Consider the following 22,844-nt stretch of genomic DNA (forward strand, 5'->3'; position numbering starts at 1 on the left):
TTCGAGTATTTCTATATAGATGAAATGGTAGAATCATAAAATAAGTTTCAAATTTGTATAAAGATGGAATTTAAGAGGCAGGACCTGAAGTGTGACATAATCCATGCTTTCACTCCCAAATTCCTAAATTTGTTCAGAGGAAAGTTTTATTCTAGTAGCAAATTAGCTATAAGACTCCAGGTGCATAACTTCCCTGGCTCTAGTGAAATAAGAAATTAATAGTCAAGCAATGTTTAAATACAGACTGATTCAATGCAGGAACGCAAGCATCGGGAGAAAATTTTCCTAAGAACTCCATGTACCATAATTTTGGTAGCAAAAGAATTCAAACCATATGTTATGACGGTTTGAGAAATAAGATCAAAGCAACTTTCTGAACCTGAAGAAGTATACTTCACAAGAAATATTGATAAAATGCCAGGAAGAAAGCAACTATTACAAGCTACATATTCAACTTTCTAAATACAACAGTTAGTGTTCAGCATGCACAGTTACAATTCATGTAATCCTACAAGAACTTTTATGAGGGGGGGAAAAGCAGTGTTTTCACCTCTTGAATAAGAACACAACACTAACCTCCAAAATGGCAGATGATAGTTATTGCATTTCATCTGCTTTCTGAAAGAAGAGTTGTTTCTTCTTCCATTTCCTGAATAAAAATCTCGGTTGGTTCAAGGCAACCTCTCAATGTGTCATGGCCAAGTTGTGCTCGCTCATTGTCCCCAAACCCAAACATCCTCCCTTTGTGAGTTACCACCACAGTGTGGTACAGACCTGTGCTGATCTGAGCAACATGGTGGCCTCTCAAGCTATCAAGGATTCTAGGTCTCATAACTTTATCAGATAAGCTCCTGTCTGGAAACCCAAGGCTCCCAAATCCCATCCACCCAAAGCCATAGACAGAACCACCATCAACCAGAACAAATGTTTTCCTCTTTCTTGCACAAACCTACAGCAAATGGTAACGATGGTCATTCAATCATGCAAGCAAGGCATGCCATTCAATTAGACAAAATCAACTGGATTCTTCTCATGGACACAGATGAAACAGTGGAGGTTAGAGAAGACAAGCATCCATGTCAACTTCAATATGCTTATAGGCATGTCAGAAAGCATTGATATGCAATCACAGTTAAGTATTATCAGCACATTACAGTTCAATTCTTCATTTAATTAAGGTAATAGTGTGCTCCAGAACAATACAATGCTGAACCAGCTAGGTAGGTAATACAGCCTGATATGTGTCACAATGACGTTGAATAGGTCGTACCGAGAAGGCTCATAGTTTCCAAAATTCTATCAATTTTGATGTGGATCCAAGTTACAATTAAATGACTGAATAGCGACCGTAACCCATCTTAAAAGCCTTCCACAAGAAAAGGAAAACGGAAAGAGACATAGCTAGGAGGAAGATTTTGATATGGGCTTTCGGCATAGTAAACTTATAATAGCATATTGCATATCCTGATGCACTCAAACATTTCTCCATTGGAAATGTTACAATGATGGATGAAACTAACCTGCACAGCAAGCTGACTCTTAAGGCTGATCAAGTGTTCTGGAAGAGTCTTATCAATCTCATCTCCATGGCCTAATGCACCACAGTAACCTTTCCCCCAGGTATATACCTACAACCAGCATAGAACATTGAGAAACCACAAAAAACACACATAATCAACAACCACAAAGTTCAACTAAATTCAGAGACTCACGTATCCACTGGAATCAAGTGCCACAACATGCTCATCACCAGCAGAGACACGAAGAATATGAATTCCCTTTCTCTTAAATGTCTGGATTGCACGTGGCTGAAACTCGTTGTGCTGCTCCCCATGGCCAAGACAAAAATTAGAACCAGAACCAAAAGAATAAACTGCTCCATTGTCCGTTACAGCTAAAACATAGCTTGGGCCAGCAGCAATCTGAACTACAGAACCAACTCCCTTAAGCTGTTCAACCATTTTGGGGGTTGGTTGGTCTTGAGTGTCACCATGACCCAGCTGGCCATGGGTGTTAGTTCCACATGTATACAGATGACCTTGTCTTGTAAGGAACACAGTAAAATTCAGTCCAGCAGCTACCTGAAACAAGTTGAACCTTTCTAATATTAGACAAGAAAAGCTTCGGAAGAAAACAAGTACCTGCTAGGCGACTTGGAATCTTCAAAACCCATGATGCAAGGAAGATTCAGCAACTTCCCACTAAATTCTCATCATGATAATTATATTAAGGATGCATTATTCATTATTGCAAGAATTATCTATGCTCAGACCTGAAAACAATAAATGAAGTCTTAATCTATCACAAACAACTCGGTTTTTGAGGGCTTAAACCTTGCTCACCAACAAGCTTAAAACAGCAGTTTACACAACAATACTGCATATTGACTTCTCCTGAATTACATGCAAGCGTGATGCATCATACTTATTAGGTTTCATGACAATCATCAGCCTAAAAGGATAATATATATAGTGATGACAGAAAACAGCTGGACAGGAACAAAAACCTAAGCCAATCATTCCAAAAATCCTCAAATACAGGGAAAATGAGAAGATAACAGAGCATCAATGACAGAAACAACAAAAAGTACAACCAATACAATTAAGACATTAACATAAAAATACAAAGAAGTTAAAGATCCACTTATTCTACAACCTATAGCACAAGCTGCCACCACCCTGAAGCACATGTTGCACACACAAGGGTGATACGCACTCTACCTGTTTACAAGGAATTCCCTTCATTGCTTCGACAAGCCTTGGTCTAAAAATGGGGCGGCTTGTATCTCTGTGGCCACAACAAAAAGATGAATTGTCTCCACATGTGAAAACCTGAAAAATTAATTGGTGACACAACATGAATATGACAACCACTTGGTAAACTAATCACATGTATTTCAGTGTTGACAAAATAAAATGTGCATAGATGAGAAAATGTATTTCACATATAAAATTAGCCAAAACAATACAACTTTATATACATTCAAGGCAAGGATCACTTAAAGCAAGTTCAACTGAGGCATCTAATAGATAAGAAAACATGTTTTTCAATAGGGCTGCACAACAATGAAGCAACATGAGCTTGGTTCATGCCAAGCTAGATTAGAACTCACCTGAGCCCATTCAACAAAGCTGTGCAGTTTGGCTCAAGTCTGCCGATTTCAAGCTTTTCATCTAAGCAAAACCGAGTTCAACCAAAGGCCTGTTCAACTAATCAGTCATCAGAGCCGGCAATGCAAGCTCATAGATGGCTATCCATACTTTAACAGAGCTCATTATATAGCCAACTCAGACTCATAAATTATACACTCTGCTTTCTAGTCTAGGTTCAGCTTGCTTCTGCCACGAACTTAATGTGGGAACACCATAAAGAGGTTGCTACTGTTACAAACCCTTAGCCCTCAAACCCCTAAGAAAATCATCTGTAGGGTCCACATCTTCATGAACTTTTTTTCAAATTTTCTTTGAATCAAGATATTAGGAACTGATCCAGCACTTAATAAAACTAACCAACTGTCGCTATTTAAGAAATAAGAACTAAAGTGATTAAGCCTATACTTCAGAAATCTAAGGTACTCAAGCTTAAGTCAAATATCACTTTAGACAGCACAAATTGTCCAATCAATGCATTAAGAGCCCAGACAACCAAACTATGCTTTGAAAAAACATGCAAACATGCTACATGTTATGTTGCCTATGTATTTGCAATTGGCATTTGCTAGCAAACACAAAATTGAAGATCGTTAATAAGATAAATAACACTTCCTTAAAGACATGTTCACTAGATATAGCTCTAAAAAGTTCTCTGAATGTATTTACTCAGAGGTAAAAAATTCAACCTTGGTATCTTTCCAAATCATAATGTAATGTATTCCTAGTCTGAATCCAAGTTTAAGCAAGGGAATACAACATTGATGTTATCAGCATTTGCAGTCAGGTAAAATTAGACTTTTTCTAAAGGCAGCTGGGTCAAACATTCACAACCACATCAAACACTAACATGCATGTGCAATTACAAAGAAACTAGATTGACATCATCTGCTATGGAAAGATAGTCTGCAGCTCCTTTACAAAATGTAACTGACTCATGCTAACTAACAAACATGGGAAACTGAAATAAGATGAGTCACAAACCTCTCCAGACTGCAATATGAATGCAGCATGATTGTGAGAAGCTGACACCTGCATCACATTAGCTGGAGGAGGGAAGTTAATCCTGGTAAATGCTACACATTGTGTTGTTTCAGGACCATGACCAAGGACACCACACAAGCTGGAACCACAAGAGTACACTGATGAGTTGCTAATTAGCAATGTGTGATACCTTCCAGTTGTTATCTGCATCTGGTAAATCAAACTGATGAATAAGTGTTGAGTAACCAGAACTCTATTGATGGCAACATAGCATCTATAAGAGGTGGAGGCAGAAGCAAAATTGATTTAACAATGCTATGGACATTAAAAAAGAGATAACTTTAAATAACAACTTTTCATATTTTCTTCTATAGTAGGCCTAATATTTTAAACTCATCTAAATTGCTTTTGGGTTCTTGTTGTGAGCTCAAAGAATACTATTTTTCTGCTATTCTAATGCAAAAAGAAAAACTCAAATGTTCCTGACCAAAATACTACTAACAACTATAACACAATAACATAATTCAGCGTGATAAGCAAATCAAATAATATCATACCAGAAACAAAGTTTTCTAGCAAAAAGCATATGATAAGGAACTATCAAATAACCAATTGTTAAAGCAAGTAAAAATGCAACCCAACTAAATACTGATTAATCCACTCTTAAAGCAGGGTAGAATTTGGCCTAATTTCAACTTAAGCATAAGTTAAGACTTCGTTGGGATGTTGCTTTTATTACATACTATTTGATATTTGTTTCCTGTTTCTTCAAAAATTCCTATAAAATCATATTTGATAACCAGTTAAAAGCATAATTACTCCATAGGAAACTAAAACCAGGCATTTTATTATTCACAAAAACTTTAAATGCCTTCATACTAGTATTTCCTTTTATATCCAAACGCGCCAAAAAAGCAAACCATAGAAGAACAAACAGAATCTACGTCTGAACTAAATTCGAAACATTTATCAAGTTAACACACAAAAATTAAAGTTATTGAAAAAAGAAAAAGAAATAGTTACATTGCCTGCAGAGGTTTGGACCATATCCGACGACTGCTCCACTGATTGCAAAAACCTCAAAACTCTCTTCCAATTCCCATCACACCTGTCAAAAACCTCCCTTTGACTACTCCAGCTCATTCCACTATAAACCTCATTCGTCTCGCACAGCTGAAACGCCGCCAGATCCACCAACGACCTGAATTTCGTCGGATAAATCCCGTGGCTCCCTCCGAATGTTCTCGAAGTCAACTCCAGCGACACCAGTTCAACGGCACTTAGCCGTTTGCCTGACGTTAGGATTTCCAAAATTAAATGCGACGGTAATTCCTCTATCGAAAACAACCTACTCCGATCAGCCATTGAATAATTTAAAATAAAGAATTGAATTTTCTTTTTTGTTTTTTGCAATGGAAATGGAAGGGATTTAGGGTTTTGATTTAAAAAAAAATCAAATTTTGAGGCGAAATCTTAAGCAATTAAAGCAAATTATAAAAAAAGCATCGGAAGGGAGGAGGATTGAGAAATTTAATCGCGATTGATGCTTTGATTGGAAACTAATCATCAGATGAGATGGATCTGATCACTCGATCACCGTTCAAAGTTTTTACTTTCAGAGAGAAAGAGAGGAGGTTTGGATTTTCTTTGATCTGCCAAAGGAAATGTGAAAAAGGCATATAAAGGAAAAGATCAGTGAACTGAGGAGCTCTTTTTTTCTTTTTAAATTTATTCACTTGGAGAAAATGATATTTGATTTGGTAGAGTCAGTCCTAAGATAACAACAAGAATAGAATTAATGAAATTTCAACACGTATGCAGAAGTTTCCTTCAGATTACGTGTCGGAGGCTGATTGGATAGATGACGACAAGTTAGCGGATCTACACAGTGCTTTCTCGTTTGCAGCAGAAAATCTATTGAAGTTTGTTCAGTTTTTGTCTTTGGTTGTGGATTCCACTAGTTTGTTCGTTCTCCCACGCTGTTCTGTCCGAAAAATTGAATCACACGTGGCGCTCTTAAACATCGCCACGTGGAGAACATTGACCACCTCCTTTTTTACTCGGGCATTGCGCGCCCCCGCGTAAAATAATAAAACGCAGCGTTTTGAATCTTTGCAAACCCTAACCTCCATGACCAACACAGCCCACAGTTATTGCTGCAACCAAATTCCGTCACTAATTCAAACTCATTTTTTTTTTGGTGGGTCATAGCAATGGAGGAAAACAAGAAGGCTGATGGCCTTGAAGAGGAAGGGGGAGAGTCAGAGTATGTATTGCTTGATCTTGATGCTGTTTCTGGGCAGATAGACATTCCTCCAAACGCACCTTACACTCTCTCAGTAGGCTCCGAATCTCATGTTATTTAATTTCTGAAGTTTTTTAAATTTTGGGATTTTTGGGATATATGGGATAGAAGAAGCTTTACCTTAGATCATGTCTACCCTAAAAGAGTAGTAGTGTTCTTACTGTTGCTTTAATTATGGAGGAGTTTAAACCAACTTGTGTGTATTTATGTGTATGTGTGCCTTGTGTTAGTTGTTGGATGAAATAGAGTTTAGCCTGTTTATGCTTTGGTCATTTGATTGGAGCTCTGCTGCAGTTGAATTTTCATTTAGTTTGATAGCAATGCATTACTGTAGCTTTTGATGATCTGTTTAGAAGTGTGCCTTCACCTTAGATGTTGCCTACCTTCTTACACTCTTGGTCTACCCTTTCCATATCCTACTTCTCACTCTCCAAACTCCATTAAGTATTTCTTGTCTGGAAATCTTTGTTTGCTTGATGAACTAGTATTTTGTTGTCAGTTTTGTATACGATTTCATTTTTGTTTTTATTTTACGATATTGTGATTATCAGGTTATTATGAATTTCAGGGTCTTGATACGACGAATCCAATATTACTCATAGATCAAAAAGTGAAGCTGGTGAGTTCTTAGCTCACAAAAACTCTAGTCTTTACCTTGAGCAAGAAAGGTTCTGGGTTATTTATGTTTTGAAAGTTTTATTTCCTTTCAGGATTACCATTTTACCCAACAACTAGGGAATATGATTTTATTTTTTTATTTAAGTTTCTGTATCTAGAAATTCTATTGGTCTATGAAAATTTCAAGTAGTTCATGGGAAGGATGTAAAGAATTCAGAAAACCATCCACTGAATCTGATATTTGCACATAAAATGGAAGATATTCTTTATAGGTTCTTTTCCAAAGCATTCACATTCAAGATTCTGGCTGCCAGGCACTTTCTCCTCCTCTTATTTCTTAAGCAAATCTGTCAAACTCACCCCTTTACAAATTTCTTGCAGTAGTTTGTATGTTCCCAATAGGCTTCAGCTATTCCTCTTATTTTTACCCCATGGTTTGAACTTTAATAAACACCTAATGATTGCTGGGATCAGAAAGTTTTTACTTAATGAAAACTTTTGTCTTCTTAGTTAGTATTTTTTGCATTTTACTTAATGAAACTTTTATCTTCTTAGTACTTTTTCTGATTTCCAGATTGGAGAATATGAAGAAACAATTGGGACCTGCCTTATCTTCTCTGAAGATGGTAAACAACTTTTCGTAACATAATCCTTTATAATGGGGGCTAGACCAATAAATTTTAAATAATGAACTATTGGCTAGCTTGACTAGGATGTGGTTAATTGTCATCCATTCTCTCTCTCTCTCTCTCTGTTGTTATCATTTTACATGCTCATGTGTAGGAGAATTGGAAGTTAAAGTTTCCATTTGTTAGTTTTTATATAATGGTAAACAAAAAAAGCATGGAAGAATTAACTATGTGAGATCTTAAAACTGGAATTGATTTTCCGATTACCATTTTTGTTTTCATAAGGATTTTTGTTGTTTCCTGCTACCTGTTTTGTACGTCTTAGGTGCACAGATTCCAAAAGTTTTTTATTTTTCTATGAAATTGCTGCATTGAATTTGAGGTTAAGTTGAGTCTCTAGCGTTTAGTTTTGTTGAAAATTTTATGCCTAGGGAGCTTATGAGCAGGGACGGACATGAAATTATTAGCATGTACTTTCCTGTCCTAAGTTTTATCTATGTGGCATTCCCTGCTCAAGCGTAGATTAGTTTACTGATAAGGCATAGGGTTGGTTTATTAATATTGATACTTTTTTATTTTGTTTATATCCTGTTGCAATTGCATATCAAGATTGCTGGGGAAGTTGCTTCTGTGATTTTCTCACTTGCTTTTCTGTTTATTACCACACAAATTAAGAATTTGTTGTGCCAATTATTCTTTGCAGAAGCTTCCCCTGTAGTTCATGAAGAGACAGGTCCATCAGAAGCAAATCTCTTCTCAGGAAAATATATAATAGATCCAAATCAAGCTCCAAGAAAGCAAGTAAAACCAGTTGCCCAACTTCACAAGATTCTAAAGTTTCGACTGTTACTAGATGATGATGCCCAAGATGAAACAAATTCACCAACTAATTCAAATTTGTAACTAGCAAACTCTAATCTGTAGTCGCTGTTTAATGTACATTGTTAATTTTTAAAGTTACTTTAATGTAATTTAAGCATAGTTGTGCTCTGCATTTTCCCATACTGTTGTGTAGTACCAAGAGTGCTGCAATATTGCTACTTCTTGGCCGAATTGTAAATGAGAGCTGTGATTGGAAGTTGGTGGTCAATACAGATTCTTTGTCAATGTTTTTAATCAAATGCGAGGACGGCATTGCCAGGAGTTTGGACCTTATTCTATTGTAAATTCTGATATCATCTGTTATTTTAGAACCCAAACATTCGACCATGTCTGATAAAGTAAATTTGTTACAGTTTTTATGGCTAGTATTTCATGATAGAATTATGACTTAAAAACAAAAACATAACTAGAATTTGACAGATTAGGGAAGCTGGAAAGTGTCAAGTGTGCAAGGCGTTGCTGTTGGATTCCATTACAGACTAATGACTCATAATTTGGGTCGTTTCTCTTGATTTTTTTTGCACTTTATCTTCTTCATCCCGCCCTCTTTTTCCTCGAGTGAATATCAATCAAGGTGCTAACAACCATTTGCATAACCTTCTACCAGTAGTTGATTCACTGCTTATTTGCTCCATACACTTGTTCTTAACAGGGTTCTATAGTTAGTAAGGGAGTTTGCTTCTTGTTACCTGTTGTCTCTTTTTTTTTTATTCAAGGTCTCACAGAAGCGTCAGCCGGTCTAAGAGCACAAGGAAGGTCCTATTACTTCTGATATTTTATTTCTTTTTATGCTCATAATGCGGAAGAAAGTGTGCTTATTCTGCTTCATGATTGTCATGATTTGCTTTCTCTTCTGTGTCTGAGTTATGCTATTCCTTTTCCTCGTTTTCAGGTATAACTTGGTTAATTTTCTGATTCGTTAGTAACATGAATGTTATGATCATATGTCCTTAATCTGATACAAATCATTTAGCTGAGGACAACCCAAAGATATTACTGAATGTAGAACTTAATTTGGGAGTTGGAATCTGCAGATTGGCTGGCCTTCAAGAGCTTGAACTTTCCTTCAGTACTGCAGATTGGTATTCAGATGGAACCAATTTCACTCGGTGTAACCAAGCCACTTGGGCTTTCCCCCATGAAAAACCCAACAACCGTGGGGAGAAAACATGGGCAGATAATAAAAGGGGAACAAAGTAGTTGACTTTTGACTCTGGAAAGTGCCAAAAATTTTAACATAAACAACAAAGAAGGCAAATGGAATCCACCCCTACCCTTCAATTTGCTTTAAGTTTTCTTCATGATAGTTTCCATGAAATTGACCCGTATACATATAGGTCATTTCTCTTCTCCTGATTGTGAACCTTCCCTGGTACCTTCCCTCTTTCTTGTTGGTATTTCTTCCTTCTTTCCTTTTTATTTGCTCCACAGTCTATACACCTTGTCTAGCATAATTCTACTGTTGGCAGGGTGATTGCTTCTTTTTATTAGCTGGGTTTTTTCTTCACTGCCTTACAGAAGGTAACTTTAATTTCTAATACTCTTTCTTTTGACTCTTAAATCATGAGAGATTTCATGCATGTTATGAAATATTTTTCTGCTCTTTTCTGCTTTTACTTTCTCAGCTTTACTATGATCTTGACGAGTCTTGACATTGATACTTGTTGATTTTGGTTATTAACTTGTTTGAAATATTATTTGGATGCTTCATGCTCAAGATGCATGAATATTTAGATCAAGCAACTAGATAAGGCAGGATTAAGAGCTGCAAAACCCAACTAATCTGTTAGAGCTTCCTTTTTAGATGAGGAACTAAAGTCAACAAAATAAGCAGTTTGAACTGAAGTAGCTGGAACTTTATTGAATGGGGTTCTTAAGGGAGCTCTTTAGAGTCTGTTTCTACTTTTGGAATTCTGTTTTGTTATTACAATTAGTTATACTTATAGCTGCAAATTGATGAGTAAATTTTCAAATTTTTGCAGGTATCCAGATATTTTCTCAAGAGACCAGACATACCTCTATCTCTATCCAAATTGTGTTAAAATGAGTAAAGCATTAAAAAGTTTCATGTATGTGGAAATTTTGGTTACGAATGTTGACTATTATGGACTTGTCAGAAAGTTTGTTTTTGTTTCTTTTACTGTTGTTTTGCAACATTGGCCTTGGATTTATGAGAGAATGAAGAATTTGTTGCTGAAAGTGACAAAAGCCTTGAGCTCAGAATTAGAAATCGTACTAAATTCTGATGAATAGCCAACTTGTTTACCAATTATAGGCTTCTTAAACTATCTGTTTACTGCATGATTTCTTTTAAAGTTTACATTGTCATGACAAAGCATTCTAATGCCATGTACTGGGTGTTATGCAGGGACTTAACTGAACAAGTGGGAAAAATTTTTAAAGTTGCAAATACTATATGGAGTCTAATTGGAGAGCCCTGGGATTTCCCTGGAGGCTTTGATCAGAATTTAAAACATATGAAGAGAAAAAGGGATGCGCTAAATGGTCAGAAGGAAGACACGACATCAAGAATTAAAGCAGAGCTGCATCCGAGAAAGAAAGTCAAGAAAGAAGTTGAGCTGTGGGTGGAAAATGCTGAAAGGATAAATGTCGAAATTCAGAACCTAGAATCTGAAGTTGAAGCTAGCAGCTTTCTCTCACGCGGATTCCTGGGAAAGAATGTTCGTAAGAAGATAGAAGAAGTTGAAGAACTTCTTAAAAAGGACAGTTTTTCTGGTGGCTTAGTTGTTGATGATCCTTCATGGACTGGACAGGTGTTTCCAACACTAAGTTTAGTTGGTGAAACAATAACACTTAAGAAGGATGAAATTTTGGGATACCTGATGAATAATGAGGTTGTAAAGATTGGAGTTCATGGAATGCCAGGAGTGGGGAAAACAAGTGTCATGAAGCTTGTCAACAATGAACTCCTAAACGATGCAGACACGTTTAATATTGTACTATGGGTCACTGTGTCAGGGGAAGGTAGTGTTGTTGTACTACAGAATAAGATTGCACGGGCAATGGGTGCTGTTATTTCTGAAGATGAAGATGAAACAATAAGAGCTGGGATACTATCTGAAACATTGGGTCAAAAGGGCAGGTATGTGTTAATCTTAGATGATGTACGGGAGCATTTTTCTCTCGAGGAAGTTGGAATTCCTGAGCCATCTGCAAGTAATGGGAGTAAATTAGTGCTAACAACCCGATCATTGGATGTATGTCGACGCATGGATTGTCAAGAAATAAAAATGGAAACACTTCCTGAAGCAGATGCGTGGAGATTGTTCTTGGAAAAAGTTGGTCCAGATTTAGTGAATATTGCAGATTTAGTGCCAGTTGCAAGATCTGTTGCTCAGCATTGTGCTGGTTTGCCACTGGCAATAATTGCAGTTGCTAGTAGCATGAAAGCTGAATATAGCCTTCCTATATGGAGGAACGCATTCAATGAATTGAATAGGAATGTCCAGAGTGTCGATGGAGATGTTAAAGACATGGTGATTCAGAAATTGAGATTCAGCTATGATCGTTTGAACGATCCAAAAATTCAGAAATGTTTCCTCATTTGTGCAGCATATCGTGAAGATTCTGGCATCCATAAGGAGCATCTGATAAGGAACTGGATTAGAGGTCGGTTAGTGGATGATATGGGTGACATGCAAGCAAACTTAGACAGGGGCCAGGCTATCCTAAGAAAACTTGTTGACAATTGCTTGTTAGAAGATGTTGGAAATGGAAGAGTGAAAATGCATGATCTTGTAAGAGATATGGCATTACGTATCCAACGTCAGCTTTATTTCTCATAAAATTAACTCTCAATTAGAGCCAAATGTACAAAGAATAGGTGCCGGTACTGTGGAAAGGGAAGACATATCAAAGGGAGTGATTGTTTGCTATTTTGTTTCCCAACAAGCTGAAATTCCCAAGGAACATCCAGACATAGCTCTTTGTATTTCTTAATAATTGAAGAAAATAAAGAAGTCCTTCTTGTTTTAATCCGAGCGTTATGAAATAATTAACACTATAAGAAACCTGGAAAGTGTCGCATATGAAACACTTAAGCCTGCATTGATCTTTTTTCCATCAGCAAATGAAAAAATTGTGGCCTACATGGAATCCACTGACTTGGGATTCATAATTTTTCCAACTTGTTTCATTGCTCTTTACTTTGATCCTTTCAATGGTAGCCAAGTGGTACCATTAACAAAGAACTCACTGCATTCTGACTTTCTGAGGGCTTTCATCGCTGCTGCTCTTTCTTGTCTAAACAACAAGTAGTATATATCAACAAGTCAAAGGTGGGTTCCATTCCCTGCATCTTAATTTTAAGTTTCATGTACAGCAACAAAGCTGCTATTATATTCTTTATCATGCTTCCAATACAATATATATATTTTTGGTCCCTATGGTATCTTTCTTTTTGTAATCATTGAGTTAGGCAAGAAACTCTGTAACTTCCCATTTCTTGCTTCCTTCTTATATCAATAAAATGCAACAAAATTACTTACCTAATTCCATTATATGCTCTTAATTCTGGTATCTAATTACTTACAATTACACTTCAGGACTTGTTTTACAGTGTCTGAGTGGTTTTCTTTCTTGTTTAGGGGTTTATATAATTATTTTTTTTAAAAATGATTTTATTAGTACTAAGCCACCATGTCATCCAAAATGTTTTAACTGTTTGCTAAAGATTTGTCCTGGCATAAGACATGTAGCTTGTGTAACAAGAAAAATACAATTACCAAAGGGAAATTGCTTCGTAGAGTTCTTTCCAGGTTCCTTCCCTAACTTGGGCTAATGAAACCAAAGGAGCTTTCTACCTTTTTCCTAAGACATGTGCTGTACAGAAGAGTAACAGAAATTTTAAGATTTCATCAAGTACGTCTTTCTGTGACCTTTTCTAAACAAAAGAAAACGTCAAATGTGGGATCCAATCAAGAACCAAACAAATCAGAAGGTCCTGGCAATCAAAGTCCACCATTCAAGAACTTTGCTTGCAATTTCTGCCATCCACAAAAAATCTTATCAAAACACTCAAGATCAGCCAGAACAGAAGAAAACAACATTCTTCCCAGGCTGCTGCAAGCAGTGCCTTCTTTGCTTCCTTAATCTGCCAACGTAAAGGACTATTGCCGTTGAACTATTTCTCAGACGAACCAATGGCACTTCTACTAATCATCCTTGGTACACGACTTTCAAAAGCTCCAAAGCTATGCTACAGGACTTCCCAACCTGTTGTTCTTTAAGCTTACTTCCACAGCAGATTGATCGTTCTCTTATGCAGCCGACGACGTCCATCATGCTCCTCCTGGAACTGCTAAACAGCCTTATTCACCACTCCACCTGCATCATCAGTAGTTGAAACACCCATCAGGCCATCACCGCCTCTCTTCCCTACCATCCTTCTTCCTCTCCCGATCCCTTAAATCCCCTGCTAAGGAGAAAGTCCCTTTGTGGCCTCAAGGAAAAAAGAGGGCATTCATGAGAACCCCTGCCAGCTCCAATAGAAAATTCTTTAATATAGAAGAAGCGCCAGCAGCTCCCTTCACCCAACCAAAAGTTCCCCATCCCTTGTCTCCTGCTCCCACTTCCATTTACCTTTCCTCCCTCCCTTTCAGTTACAGCTTCAGAACTTTAGACATACTTCACCACATTACTTCCTTGATTCTCCTACTACTCACAATGAATGAAAGGATTTCATGATCAACCCTGCCAGCTACTAATGTCAAAGGAAGGAACACCAGCAACCCATCCACCAACCGATTTCATAAAAAGTTCAAACATCGCCAGCCAACAAACTCTTCCACAAAGAACCCACTCCAACAACCCCAACCCTCACACACAAGTTCCCCATCCCTTACGCAAATCTTCCCCTGCCTCCCACTTCCATTTCCATCGACCCTTCGAATGCTTACTTTCTCAGAAGGGTCCCTCCATCAATTTCTACCTATGACAGCTTTGCAATATCCACAGTGAAACACCAAATCACAAAAACAAAAAAATGAGCAAAGGAGAAGTTGTTAAAACCCATAAATTAACTCTCGCTGCCCCAAAGATCACCAGTGTTAACTTATGGTCATCCAACCATTCGTAAAAAAACTAGTTTCAAAACTTTCAGCCAACCAATTCAAAAACTATTATCCGATACAATTATGAAACAATATGTTTGATTCACATCTTTGACCTCTAACTGGACTAATGGAGTCTACTTCATTTACTAGTGGCTATGATTATGTGGATAAAATCTACTGGGATATATTATAACGTATCATTTGGTGTTACGTAGGGACGTGCGACCATGGATTTTATTCTGAATAAGGTTTATAAACACTGGGACAATCATAGAAGCCTTCACCAGAACATGATTAACCTAAAAGGAAAATTGGAGGGTTTAAATTCCCTGAAGGAAGACACTGAATCAAGAATGAGGCTAGAGCTGCATCCGAGTAAGAAACTCAAAAAAGAAGTTCATCTATGGTTGCAAAATGTTGAAAGAATAAATGGTGAAATACAAAACCTTGAACAAAGAATTGAGGAAAGTAGGGCTGTCTTACGTACCTGCTTGATGATGGCCAACCATCTCCTCCTCCTTCTTTTAAGCAAATCGTTATATCTTCATGGGAATGGTGGGTATCAGTAAAGTGGGACCATCCCAATGCCAAGTCTCTATTTGAACCATTTGTTGAGTTCAGTGACCACTGATTTGTATATCTCTCCCCTTATTTGCCTGACAAAAATGGTACGTAACTCAACAAAGCATCACTCCTTTACTATATGTCTTATATTATGTTAATTGATTTCAAGCATCTCTCTCCCTTGATCATCTATTCACTTGAAAGTAAGCAGTCACATCTGCTTGTTTGTTGGTTAGTCGACATCTAGTGCATTTCAATTTCAAATATAAATCATATACTAATCATTATTTCGTTTAATCTGTCAAGGGGAAAGCATCTATCTCGTGTTTCATCCCTCTAGTTTGTTATCTCAATCATTGTGATACATCTTTTCCTCCGGGATTTCAACAGGTTTTAAGGTCTGATTGCCAATTGAAAGTAATTGCAATAGCAGTTCCCTTCCTGCTTCTTGCTAAGGTGCAGCATGTAGTGTGTGCATGATTGGCACCAACGCAATCGTGGCCTTGGTTTTCTCCCAAATTAACCACAAGTTTGATCCAGTGTACGCCAAACAAGCCTTCAGTCATTAGTATGTAAGTGAAGGAACGAAGAAAGGTGAATTCTTAGGAACCACGCGAAGATGTTGCTGCTCTCAAGAAAGACTACAAGTAAGCTGGAACGGAAGGTGTGAAAGAGGAAGAAGGGAAGATTACTAAACATATGTTTCATGAAGCAGCAGCTAATGGTCCACTCTGTTCCTAATCTTATTGTTAGAAAGGTGATCTTTATTTGGTTAATGAAAAGCTGTGAGTTCTGAAAGAGGAGAGGATAAGATGATGGGCTGCAACGACAAATTGAAAGTAGCAGTTGGAGTCAAAACGCAGTAAGCAGGAGTCGTTTTGCTTTAATGATTTTTTCTGTTAATGAAACGTTGCAAGAGTGTGTCGTTTCACTTAGTTTTCTTTTATGTTTTTACTCTTACGTTGTCGTTTTGTATTTCTTGTAAGGCTTTAAGCTAAGTTTGTTTCACTTTGTCATTCTAGTTGCTTGGCACTGGTTCTCATGGTGAATGTGAGCTAAGTTTAGGCTCAATTCATTTGCTTGAAAGTTGTTGCTACATTTTAGGCTCTAGACAATTTTTGAATTTTAAAATTTCTCATATAAATACTGAGAAGTGTATTAAACAAATTGAGAAATTCCAGAACAAATTTTCACTACTCTATTAAGAGCTTTATTCTTCTTTCTCTACTTCTTCTTTATTTTTTGGAATTCATAAATACTATTCAAATTCGAACATGGTATCAGAGCCTTATTCTTAAGGGACCTGTGAATTGATCATCTATCCTTGAGTGTATCTTCTTCAAATCAAATGGCAACAGCTGGTTTCAATGCTGGCTCACCTCTAATTTTCTTTAGAGTGAATTATCCTTTTTGGGCGGTTAAGATGCAGACGTACCTAAAGGCATTTGATTTGTGGGAGTCTATTGAGTTTGGAGAAGCTCCTATGCTGAGGCATGCCAATCCTACTTTGACACAGATCAAATAACACAATGAGGATGTAGCTAAAAGGTACAAAGCCTTAATCTGTTTACAGTCTGCTGTTTCTGAATCTATTTTTGTAAAAATCGTGAATTATGAGGATCCTAAGCTTATTTGGGATAGTTTGAAAGAGGAATACCAGGGTAGTGATCGAACAAAGACTATGCAAGTGTTGAATTTGTCTAGACAGTTTGAGCTTATGAAAATGAAGGAGAAAGATAGTATTCAGGACTATACTGCCAAACTATTGAGGTTGGTTAATCAATTGAGACAGTTAAGAGAAGATGTGAGTGATAAGAGAGTAGTGAATAAGATTTTGGTGAGTATTTCAAAGAGATTTGAAGCTAAGATCTCTTCCTTGGAAGACTCTAAATATTTAACTAAAATTTCTATTAATGAGCTGGTTGGTGCTTTGTTTGCTCAAGAGCAAAGGAAAGCTCTCAAGTGTGAAACTTCTATTGAAAATGCTTTGGTTGCAAAAACTAAAGGCTTAAGGAGCAAAGGTGAGGATTCGAAGAAGCAAAAGAACAGTAAAGGAGGTCATCATAAGTAGAGAAAAATGAAGGACAAGTATCCTCTTTGTCCTCATTGCAAAAAGAGCAATCATACACCTAAGTATTGCTGGTACACGTCTAATGTGAAGTGCAGAGGTTGTAATCAGCTTGGTCATGTAGAGAGGATCTGTAAAATGAAGAAAACTGAAGGGGATAACAAAGCAGCAGTAGCTGAGGAAGTTCTTGAGTTTGAAGAAGTTTTGTTCATGGTTGAAGTTGAGGTTGGTTCAACTAAAAATAATATTTGGTTAATTGATAGTGGTAGTTTTAACCACATTACAGGCAATAAGAGACTGTTTAGTAAACTTGAAAAGAGTTTTAATGCTAGGGTGAAAATTGGCAATGGCATGTTTTTAAAGATACTTGGAGTAGGTACTGTTATTGTGAAAACTCCAAAAGGTTTGAAGTCTATTTCTGATGTGTATTTTGTACCAGAAGCACAACAAAACCTGTTGAGTGTTGGTCAGTTGATTGATAACAAGTATGTGTTGCTGTTCAAAGATAAAGCTTGCATTATCTTTGATAGAACAGGTGTTGAAATTCTGATAGCAACTATGAAGAGCAGATGTTATCCATTGAATCTAATGGAAAATGAGCATAGTGCTTTCCATGGTGAAGTGAATATGTTAGAATTGTGGCACATGAGGTTTGGACATGTGAATTACAATTCACTTGTCAGAATGGCATCAGAAAGTATGGTAGATGGATTACCTGGTATACAAAGGGCTTTGAAACTGCGTCATGTTTGTTAGTTTGGAAAATAGTGTAGAAAGCCCTATCCTAAGAAGAGGAGGTGGAAAGTTCAGCAGAAATTGGAACTTATTCATATAGATCTCTGTAGTCCTATGAAACAAGCATTTTTGAATGGTAGTAAGTACTTTTTACTTTTCATTGATGACTTTACCAAATTCTGTTGGGTTTACTTTCTAGTGCATAAGTCAGATGCTTTGCAGCAGTTTGTTAAGTTTAGGAATTTAGTTGAAAACTTTGCAGAACTGCATACCAAAACACTGAGAAGTGACAATGGTTTAGAGTTCACTTCATCAGAGTTTGAGAAGCTTTTAGAGAATTTGGGAGTTAGGCATCAATTGATTGTTACTTACAGTCCACATCAGAATAGAACAGTAGAAAGAAAAAACAAAACTCCCTTGGAGATAAGTAGATGCATGTTGTTTCAAATGCATTTACCAAAAAGGTTTTGGGTTGAGGTAGTGAACGTTGCTAATTATATTTTGAATGTGACCTATACTAAAGCTTTAGCATCAAAAACTCCTTATGAATTGTGGTATAATCATAAGCCAATAGTGTCTCATCTTAGAGTTTTTGGTTGTGTTTGCTTTGCAAAGGTTGCTGACGAAAAGAGGCCTAAGTTAGATCCTAAGGCTCTGCAAGCAATTCACTTAGGATATAGTGCTATCTCAAAAGGATATAGATTATTGGATGTTAAGTCTAAGAGGCTATTTATAAGCAAAGAAGTGATGTTTGATAAAACACAAAAATGGAATTTTGAAAAAATGTAGCTAAGAGAGTTGATCTAGTTGAATTGTTTAGCAAAATAGTTGATGATGAAGTTAGAGAGACTGAAGACATTGAAGATGAAAGTTTAGCAGTCAGAGGAACTAGGTCCTTGGCTGATATCTACATAGATGTAATGTTGCTGTGACAAAACCTACTTGTTTTGCTAAAGCAAGTGCAGATGCAAATTGAAAGGCTACAATAGACACTGAAATGAGTATGATTTTAAAGAACAACACTTGGAATTTGGTTGATAAGCCAAAGGATCAGAATGTTATTGGTGTTAAATGGGTGTTCAGGACTAAGTTGAACCTAGATGGTACAACAAACAAGAACAAAGCAAGGCTGGTTGTAAAAGGATTCGCATAGACTTATGGTATTGACTTTTTTGAAACATTTGCACCTGTTGCCAGGCTTGACATGATAAGATTACTTGTGGCATTCTCAGCTATATAAGGTTGGATGATTAGCCATCTTGATGTGAAATCTGCATTCTTGAATGGCATACTGATAGAGGATATATATGTGGAACAGCCAGAAGGCTATGTTGTGAAAGGCTCAGAAACTAAAGTATGCAAGTTGGTGAAAGCTTTGTATGGTCTTAAAGAAGATCTACGAGCCAGGTATGATAGAGTTGACCAGTATTTTAGAAGTTTGGGGTTTGATAGAAGTCTAACAGAATCAACTTTGTATGTTCAAAAGGTTGATGATTCTGTTAAGCTAATAGTTGCCTTATATGTTGATGACTTGTTAACAACAGGTCCAGATGAGAAGTACTTGATGAATTTTAAGGCTCAGATGATGTCTATTTTTGAAATGATAGATTTGGGTTTAATGTCCTACTTTCTAGGCGTGCAAGTTTAGCAGAGTGATGGTGAAATCTGTCTACATCAGGTCAAGTATGCTCGAGATTTGTTGAAGAAGTTTAATATGAGTGATTGTAAGTCTGTCCCTACTCCACTTACTGTTGGTGCTAAATTCTATAAGAATGATGATTCTGGTGATGCATGTGGTCTATTGTATAGAAGTATGATAGGTTCATTATTATATTTATCTGCTTCTAAACCAGACATTATGTATGCAACCTGTTTTCTTTCAAGGTTTATGCAATCTCCATCACAGGATCATTTGAAGGCAGTAAAAAGAGTTATTAGATATGTGAAAGGGACAGTTCAGTTTGGTCTCAAATACTTGAAGGATGAAAGCTTTGAAGTTGTTGGGCATAGTGACAGTGATTGGGCTAGTTCTGTGGATGATTCAAAGAGCACAAGTGGTTATTATTATTCCCTTGGTAGTGCTGTGTTCTCATGGAATTCAAAAAAGTAAGAAATTGTTGCTCAATCTTCTGGTGAGGCAGAGCCATAGCCACTGCAGTAACAGCAGCAGCAAATCAAGCTCAGTGGTTGAGGAAAATTTTGTCAGATATGGGAGTTGTTCTGACTAAGGGAATTCTCCTTAATGTTGATAATCAGTCTGCCATTTCTATTGCAAAGAATCCAGTGCATCATGGCAGGACTAAACAGATTCGAGTCAAATTTCATGCTTTGAGGGATGCTGTGAAGAACAATGAAGTTGATTTGAAGTACTGTTCAACTGAAAATCAACTTGTTGATATTTTTATTAAAGGGCTTAATCGTGAGAGGTTTGAGTCTTGAAGATCTGGTTTAGGTGTTTACCAAACTAAAGATCAAGGAGGTGTGTTAGAAAGGTGATATTTATTTGGTTAATGAAAAGCTGTGAGTTGTGAAAGAGGAGAGGATAAGATGGTGGGTTGCAACGACAAATTGAAATAGTCGTTGGAGTCCAAATGTAATAAACAGGAGTCGTTTTACTTTAGTGATTTTTTCTGTTAATGAAACAGTGCAAGAGTGTGTCGTTTTACTTAGTTTTCTTTTATGTTTTTACTTTTACGGTGTCGTTTTGTATTTCTTGTAAGGCTTTAAGCCAATTTTGTTTCAGTTTGTCGTTCTGGTTGCTTGGCACTGGTTTTCATGGTGAATGTTAGCTAAGTTCAGGCTCAATTCATTTGCTTGGAAGTTATTGCTACATTTTAGGATCTAGACAATTTTTAAATTTTAAAATTTCTCAAATAAATACTAAGAAGTGTATTAAACAAATTGAGGAATTTCAGAACAAATTTTCACTACTTTGTTAAGAGCTTTATTCTTCTTTCTTTGCTTCTTCCTCTTTATTCTCTAGAATTCATAAACACTATTCAAATTCGAACACTTATTTTGTTGTAAATTTGTGTATGTACTTCATCTCTTGAATTGTCCCTTTTTTTATGTCAAGTGAGTGGTTTTTTCAAGTATAGTTGTGATAATTTGGAGTTTTCCTTTTCCAATAAGATGAATGTCTTTCATTGTCTATTAGAATTTTGTTTCTTAGCTCTTTCTTGAATAAGGAATTTAAAACCATGTTCAAGGTCCAATTCTTTACTTAGGTCAAAAAAAAAAAAAATCTATTCACCTAAGCATTCTAGCTCTGCTTGTGCAGTTTATATGGAAAGGGAAAGAAAGAGGATAGAGAGGAGTTCTACCTCATAACTTGTCTACGAGAGAATCAGCTTATAATTGATTCTGAAATCAAATATTAAAATTGTCAGAACCTAAGCATATTGGTTGGCCTCCAAAGCAGGATACATTGACTAATTTGCTAGTGCAATCAGTTGTTTGTAATTTATAAGTGGAATTTTGTTGATAGTTGGTGTCATGCCCTAATATCGAGTCATGACATGGTCATATTACCTTGAGACTAGTCCCAAAGCAATATGAAGCCTTTCCTTTCATCATACTTATAGCAGTCCAAAATTGAAGTTATAATAATAATTCTGTTCCAACATATTTGCATAATTAATGATTAAGATCCAACTAACGTTTTCAAGAAAAATAAATAAACATCTAGAAACTTAAATATCCATTGCACGTAATATGCATTTCAAAGTAACTAATAATATCTTGACACTAGGACAGAGTTCTCAATTTATTCTCTTAGCTCCCATGATTTTAAAGTTCTTATCTTTAGTCATACGCAAAATATAATAAAAGAATGAGCAAACCACAGCTCAGTAAGTATAGTCACACACACTATACCGGATCAAGCATTGTTTTCAACATAACATATAGATCATTCAACGACATTTCAAGAAATCATGCTTTCAAATAGTTAAAGAATCATTATATACAAAAATGGATAACATCGTAAGTTCTTAAATCATTGATCATCATATATCATTTTTGAAATAGCATTCTATTAAATCATAGATTCAATCTTTCAAATTAATAAAGTTTCATCATCTTAGCTACTGTCACTATTATATCCCGTGACAAGGACCGTATCAACTAATCATTTTCATGATCGTTACTAACTATAATATCCCACTAACAGGGCCATTTGCTAACTATTATATCCCGTTAGTAGGGCTATAGAACTAGTTCTGGTATCGATTATCCCACTTACCAGGGATTATTTCGTAGTTCTTAAAACATTCTTTAAAGATGATCAAGGTTTCCTTTCGTTCATGAATTGATGTTCATCACATAAATCAATCAAAGCATTCATAGAACAATGTTATCATATTATTAAGCTAAAAACAAAAAAATAATCATATGCTTGACTCTATTTTCAAAATTCTGAAATAATGAAATAAGACATTTGATTCATTTAAGAAATAGACATATACAGTAGTTTCGAAATAAGCAAGGTGCGTGAAGATATATTTACCTCTCTTCGTTCTAACAAACTCGCTTCTTCCCAATATAATCAAAGCCTAATAATAATCATTTAAACATATTAGCAACCATCTAACTCTCTAAAATCTATTTATCATTCGAAATTACACAAAATAATTCAAACTCTCATAAATCAGAAATCTGAACAGCTTGTACATCATTCACTAAAATAATCATATCTTAAGCTATGAAACTCGAAAACAAGATTCGTTTAGTGTGTTGGAAACTAGACTTGATAAGCTTTCTATCCATGGAACTCTAAAAATTTAGTTCACTGCAGGAAATGTGCAGAAAATTTTCGAAATTGCCCCTGGTGTTGCT

General features: G+C 36.3%; 3 protein-coding genes and 2 long non-coding RNA genes across 7 annotated transcripts; 3 read left to right on the top strand and 2 right to left on the bottom strand.

Annotated features, from left to right (window-relative positions):
* Nucleotides 1-346: 346 nt before the first annotated feature.
* On the bottom strand, nt 347-5,826 carry LOC18593882 (Regulator of chromosome condensation (RCC1) family protein). 2 transcript variants are annotated; one of them, XM_088808095.1, is made up of 6 exons: nt 5,157-5,826; nt 4,134-4,337; nt 2,721-2,831; nt 1,713-2,081; nt 1,521-1,628; nt 347-949 (listed from the first exon to the last, which is right to left on the bottom strand). In XM_088808095.1, exons 1-6 carry the CDS (start codon nt 5,496-5,498, stop codon nt 608-610), a joined length of 1,476 nt encoding a protein of 491 aa, XP_088664221.1. In that variant the 5' UTR covers nt 5,499-5,826; the 3' UTR covers nt 347-607. The 2 variants fall into 2 exon arrangements, with proteins under 2 accessions (XP_088664221.1, XP_007021352.3); XM_007021290.3 differs by having other exon boundaries at nt 4,134-4,343; nt 5,157-5,825.
* A 392-nt stretch (nt 5,827-6,218) lies between these two features.
* LOC18593883 (Transcription factor TFIIIC, tau55-related protein) lies at nt 6,219-8,840 on the top strand. The gene is made up of 4 exons (XM_007021293.3): nt 6,219-6,472; nt 7,007-7,057; nt 7,631-7,682; nt 8,389-8,840. The coding sequence occupies exons 1-4, from the start codon at nt 6,347-6,349 to the stop codon at nt 8,586-8,588; spliced, it is 429 nt and encodes a 142-aa protein (XP_007021355.3). The 5' UTR covers nt 6,219-6,346; the 3' UTR covers nt 8,589-8,840.
* An 838-nt stretch (nt 8,841-9,678) lies between these two features.
* Nucleotides 9,679-12,563, top strand: LOC108662721 (disease resistance protein SUMM2-like). 2 transcript variants are annotated; one of them, XM_088808096.1, is made up of 3 exons: nt 9,679-10,088; nt 10,550-10,636; nt 10,936-12,563. In XM_088808096.1, exons 2-3 carry the CDS (start codon nt 10,611-10,613, stop codon nt 12,371-12,373), a joined length of 1,464 nt encoding a protein of 487 aa, XP_088664222.1. In that variant the 5' UTR covers nt 9,679-10,088; nt 10,550-10,610; the 3' UTR covers nt 12,374-12,563. The 2 variants fall into 2 exon arrangements, with proteins under 2 accessions (XP_088664222.1, XP_088664223.1); XM_088808097.1 differs by lacking the exon at nt 10,550-10,636 and having other exon boundaries at nt 9,694-10,088.
* Nucleotides 12,564-13,280: 717 nt separating this feature from the next.
* On the bottom strand, nt 13,281-15,601 carry LOC148761491 (uncharacterized). Its single transcript, XR_016027435.1, has 2 exons — nt 15,129-15,601; nt 13,281-14,526 (listed from the first exon to the last, which is right to left on the bottom strand). It is a non-coding gene; the product is annotated as an uncharacterized LOC148761491 (long non-coding RNA).
* Nucleotides 15,263-16,221, top strand: LOC148761492 (uncharacterized). Its single transcript, XR_016027436.1, has 2 exons — nt 15,263-15,309; nt 15,596-16,221. It is a non-coding gene; the product is annotated as an uncharacterized LOC148761492 (long non-coding RNA).
* The last annotated feature ends 6,623 nt before the right edge of the window (nt 16,222-22,844 follow it).

Source organism: Theobroma cacao, chromosome 7, assembly GCF_053813885.1.
Source record: "Theobroma cacao isolate CCN51 chromosome 7, ASM5381388v1, whole genome shotgun sequence".
Taxonomy (NCBI): Eukaryota; Viridiplantae; Streptophyta; class Magnoliopsida; order Malvales; family Malvaceae; genus Theobroma; species Theobroma cacao.

Coding starts and splice junctions, on each gene's coding strand:
- LOC18593882 (XM_007021290.3), bottom strand. CDS start 5,498: ATGGCTGATCGGAGTAGGTTGTTTTCGATAGAGGAATTACCGTCGCAT. Junction 4,344..5,156: donor TCCAAACCTCTGCAGGCAAT/GTAACTATTTCT, acceptor TTGATTTACCAG/ATGCAGATAACAACTGGAAG. Junction 1,629..1,712: donor CACTTGATTCCAGTGGATAC/GTGAGTCTCTGA, acceptor TGCTGGTTGTAG/GTATATACCTGGGGGAAAGG.
- LOC18593883 (XM_007021293.3), top strand. CDS start 6,347: ATGGAGGAAAACAAGAAGGCTGATGGCCTTGAAGAGGAAGGGGGAGAG. Junction 7,058..7,630: donor TAGATCAAAAAGTGAAGCTG/GTGAGTTCTTAG, acceptor TCTGATTTCCAG/ATTGGAGAATATGAAGAAAC. Junction 7,683..8,388: donor CCTTATCTTCTCTGAAGATG/GTAAACAACTTT, acceptor TATTCTTTGCAG/AAGCTTCCCCTGTAGTTCAT.
- LOC108662721 (XM_088808096.1), top strand. CDS start 10,611: ATGAGTAAAGCATTAAAAAGTTTCAT. Junction 10,637..10,935: donor AAAGCATTAAAAAGTTTCAT/GTATGTGGAAAT, acceptor GGTGTTATGCAG/GGACTTAACTGAACAAGTGG.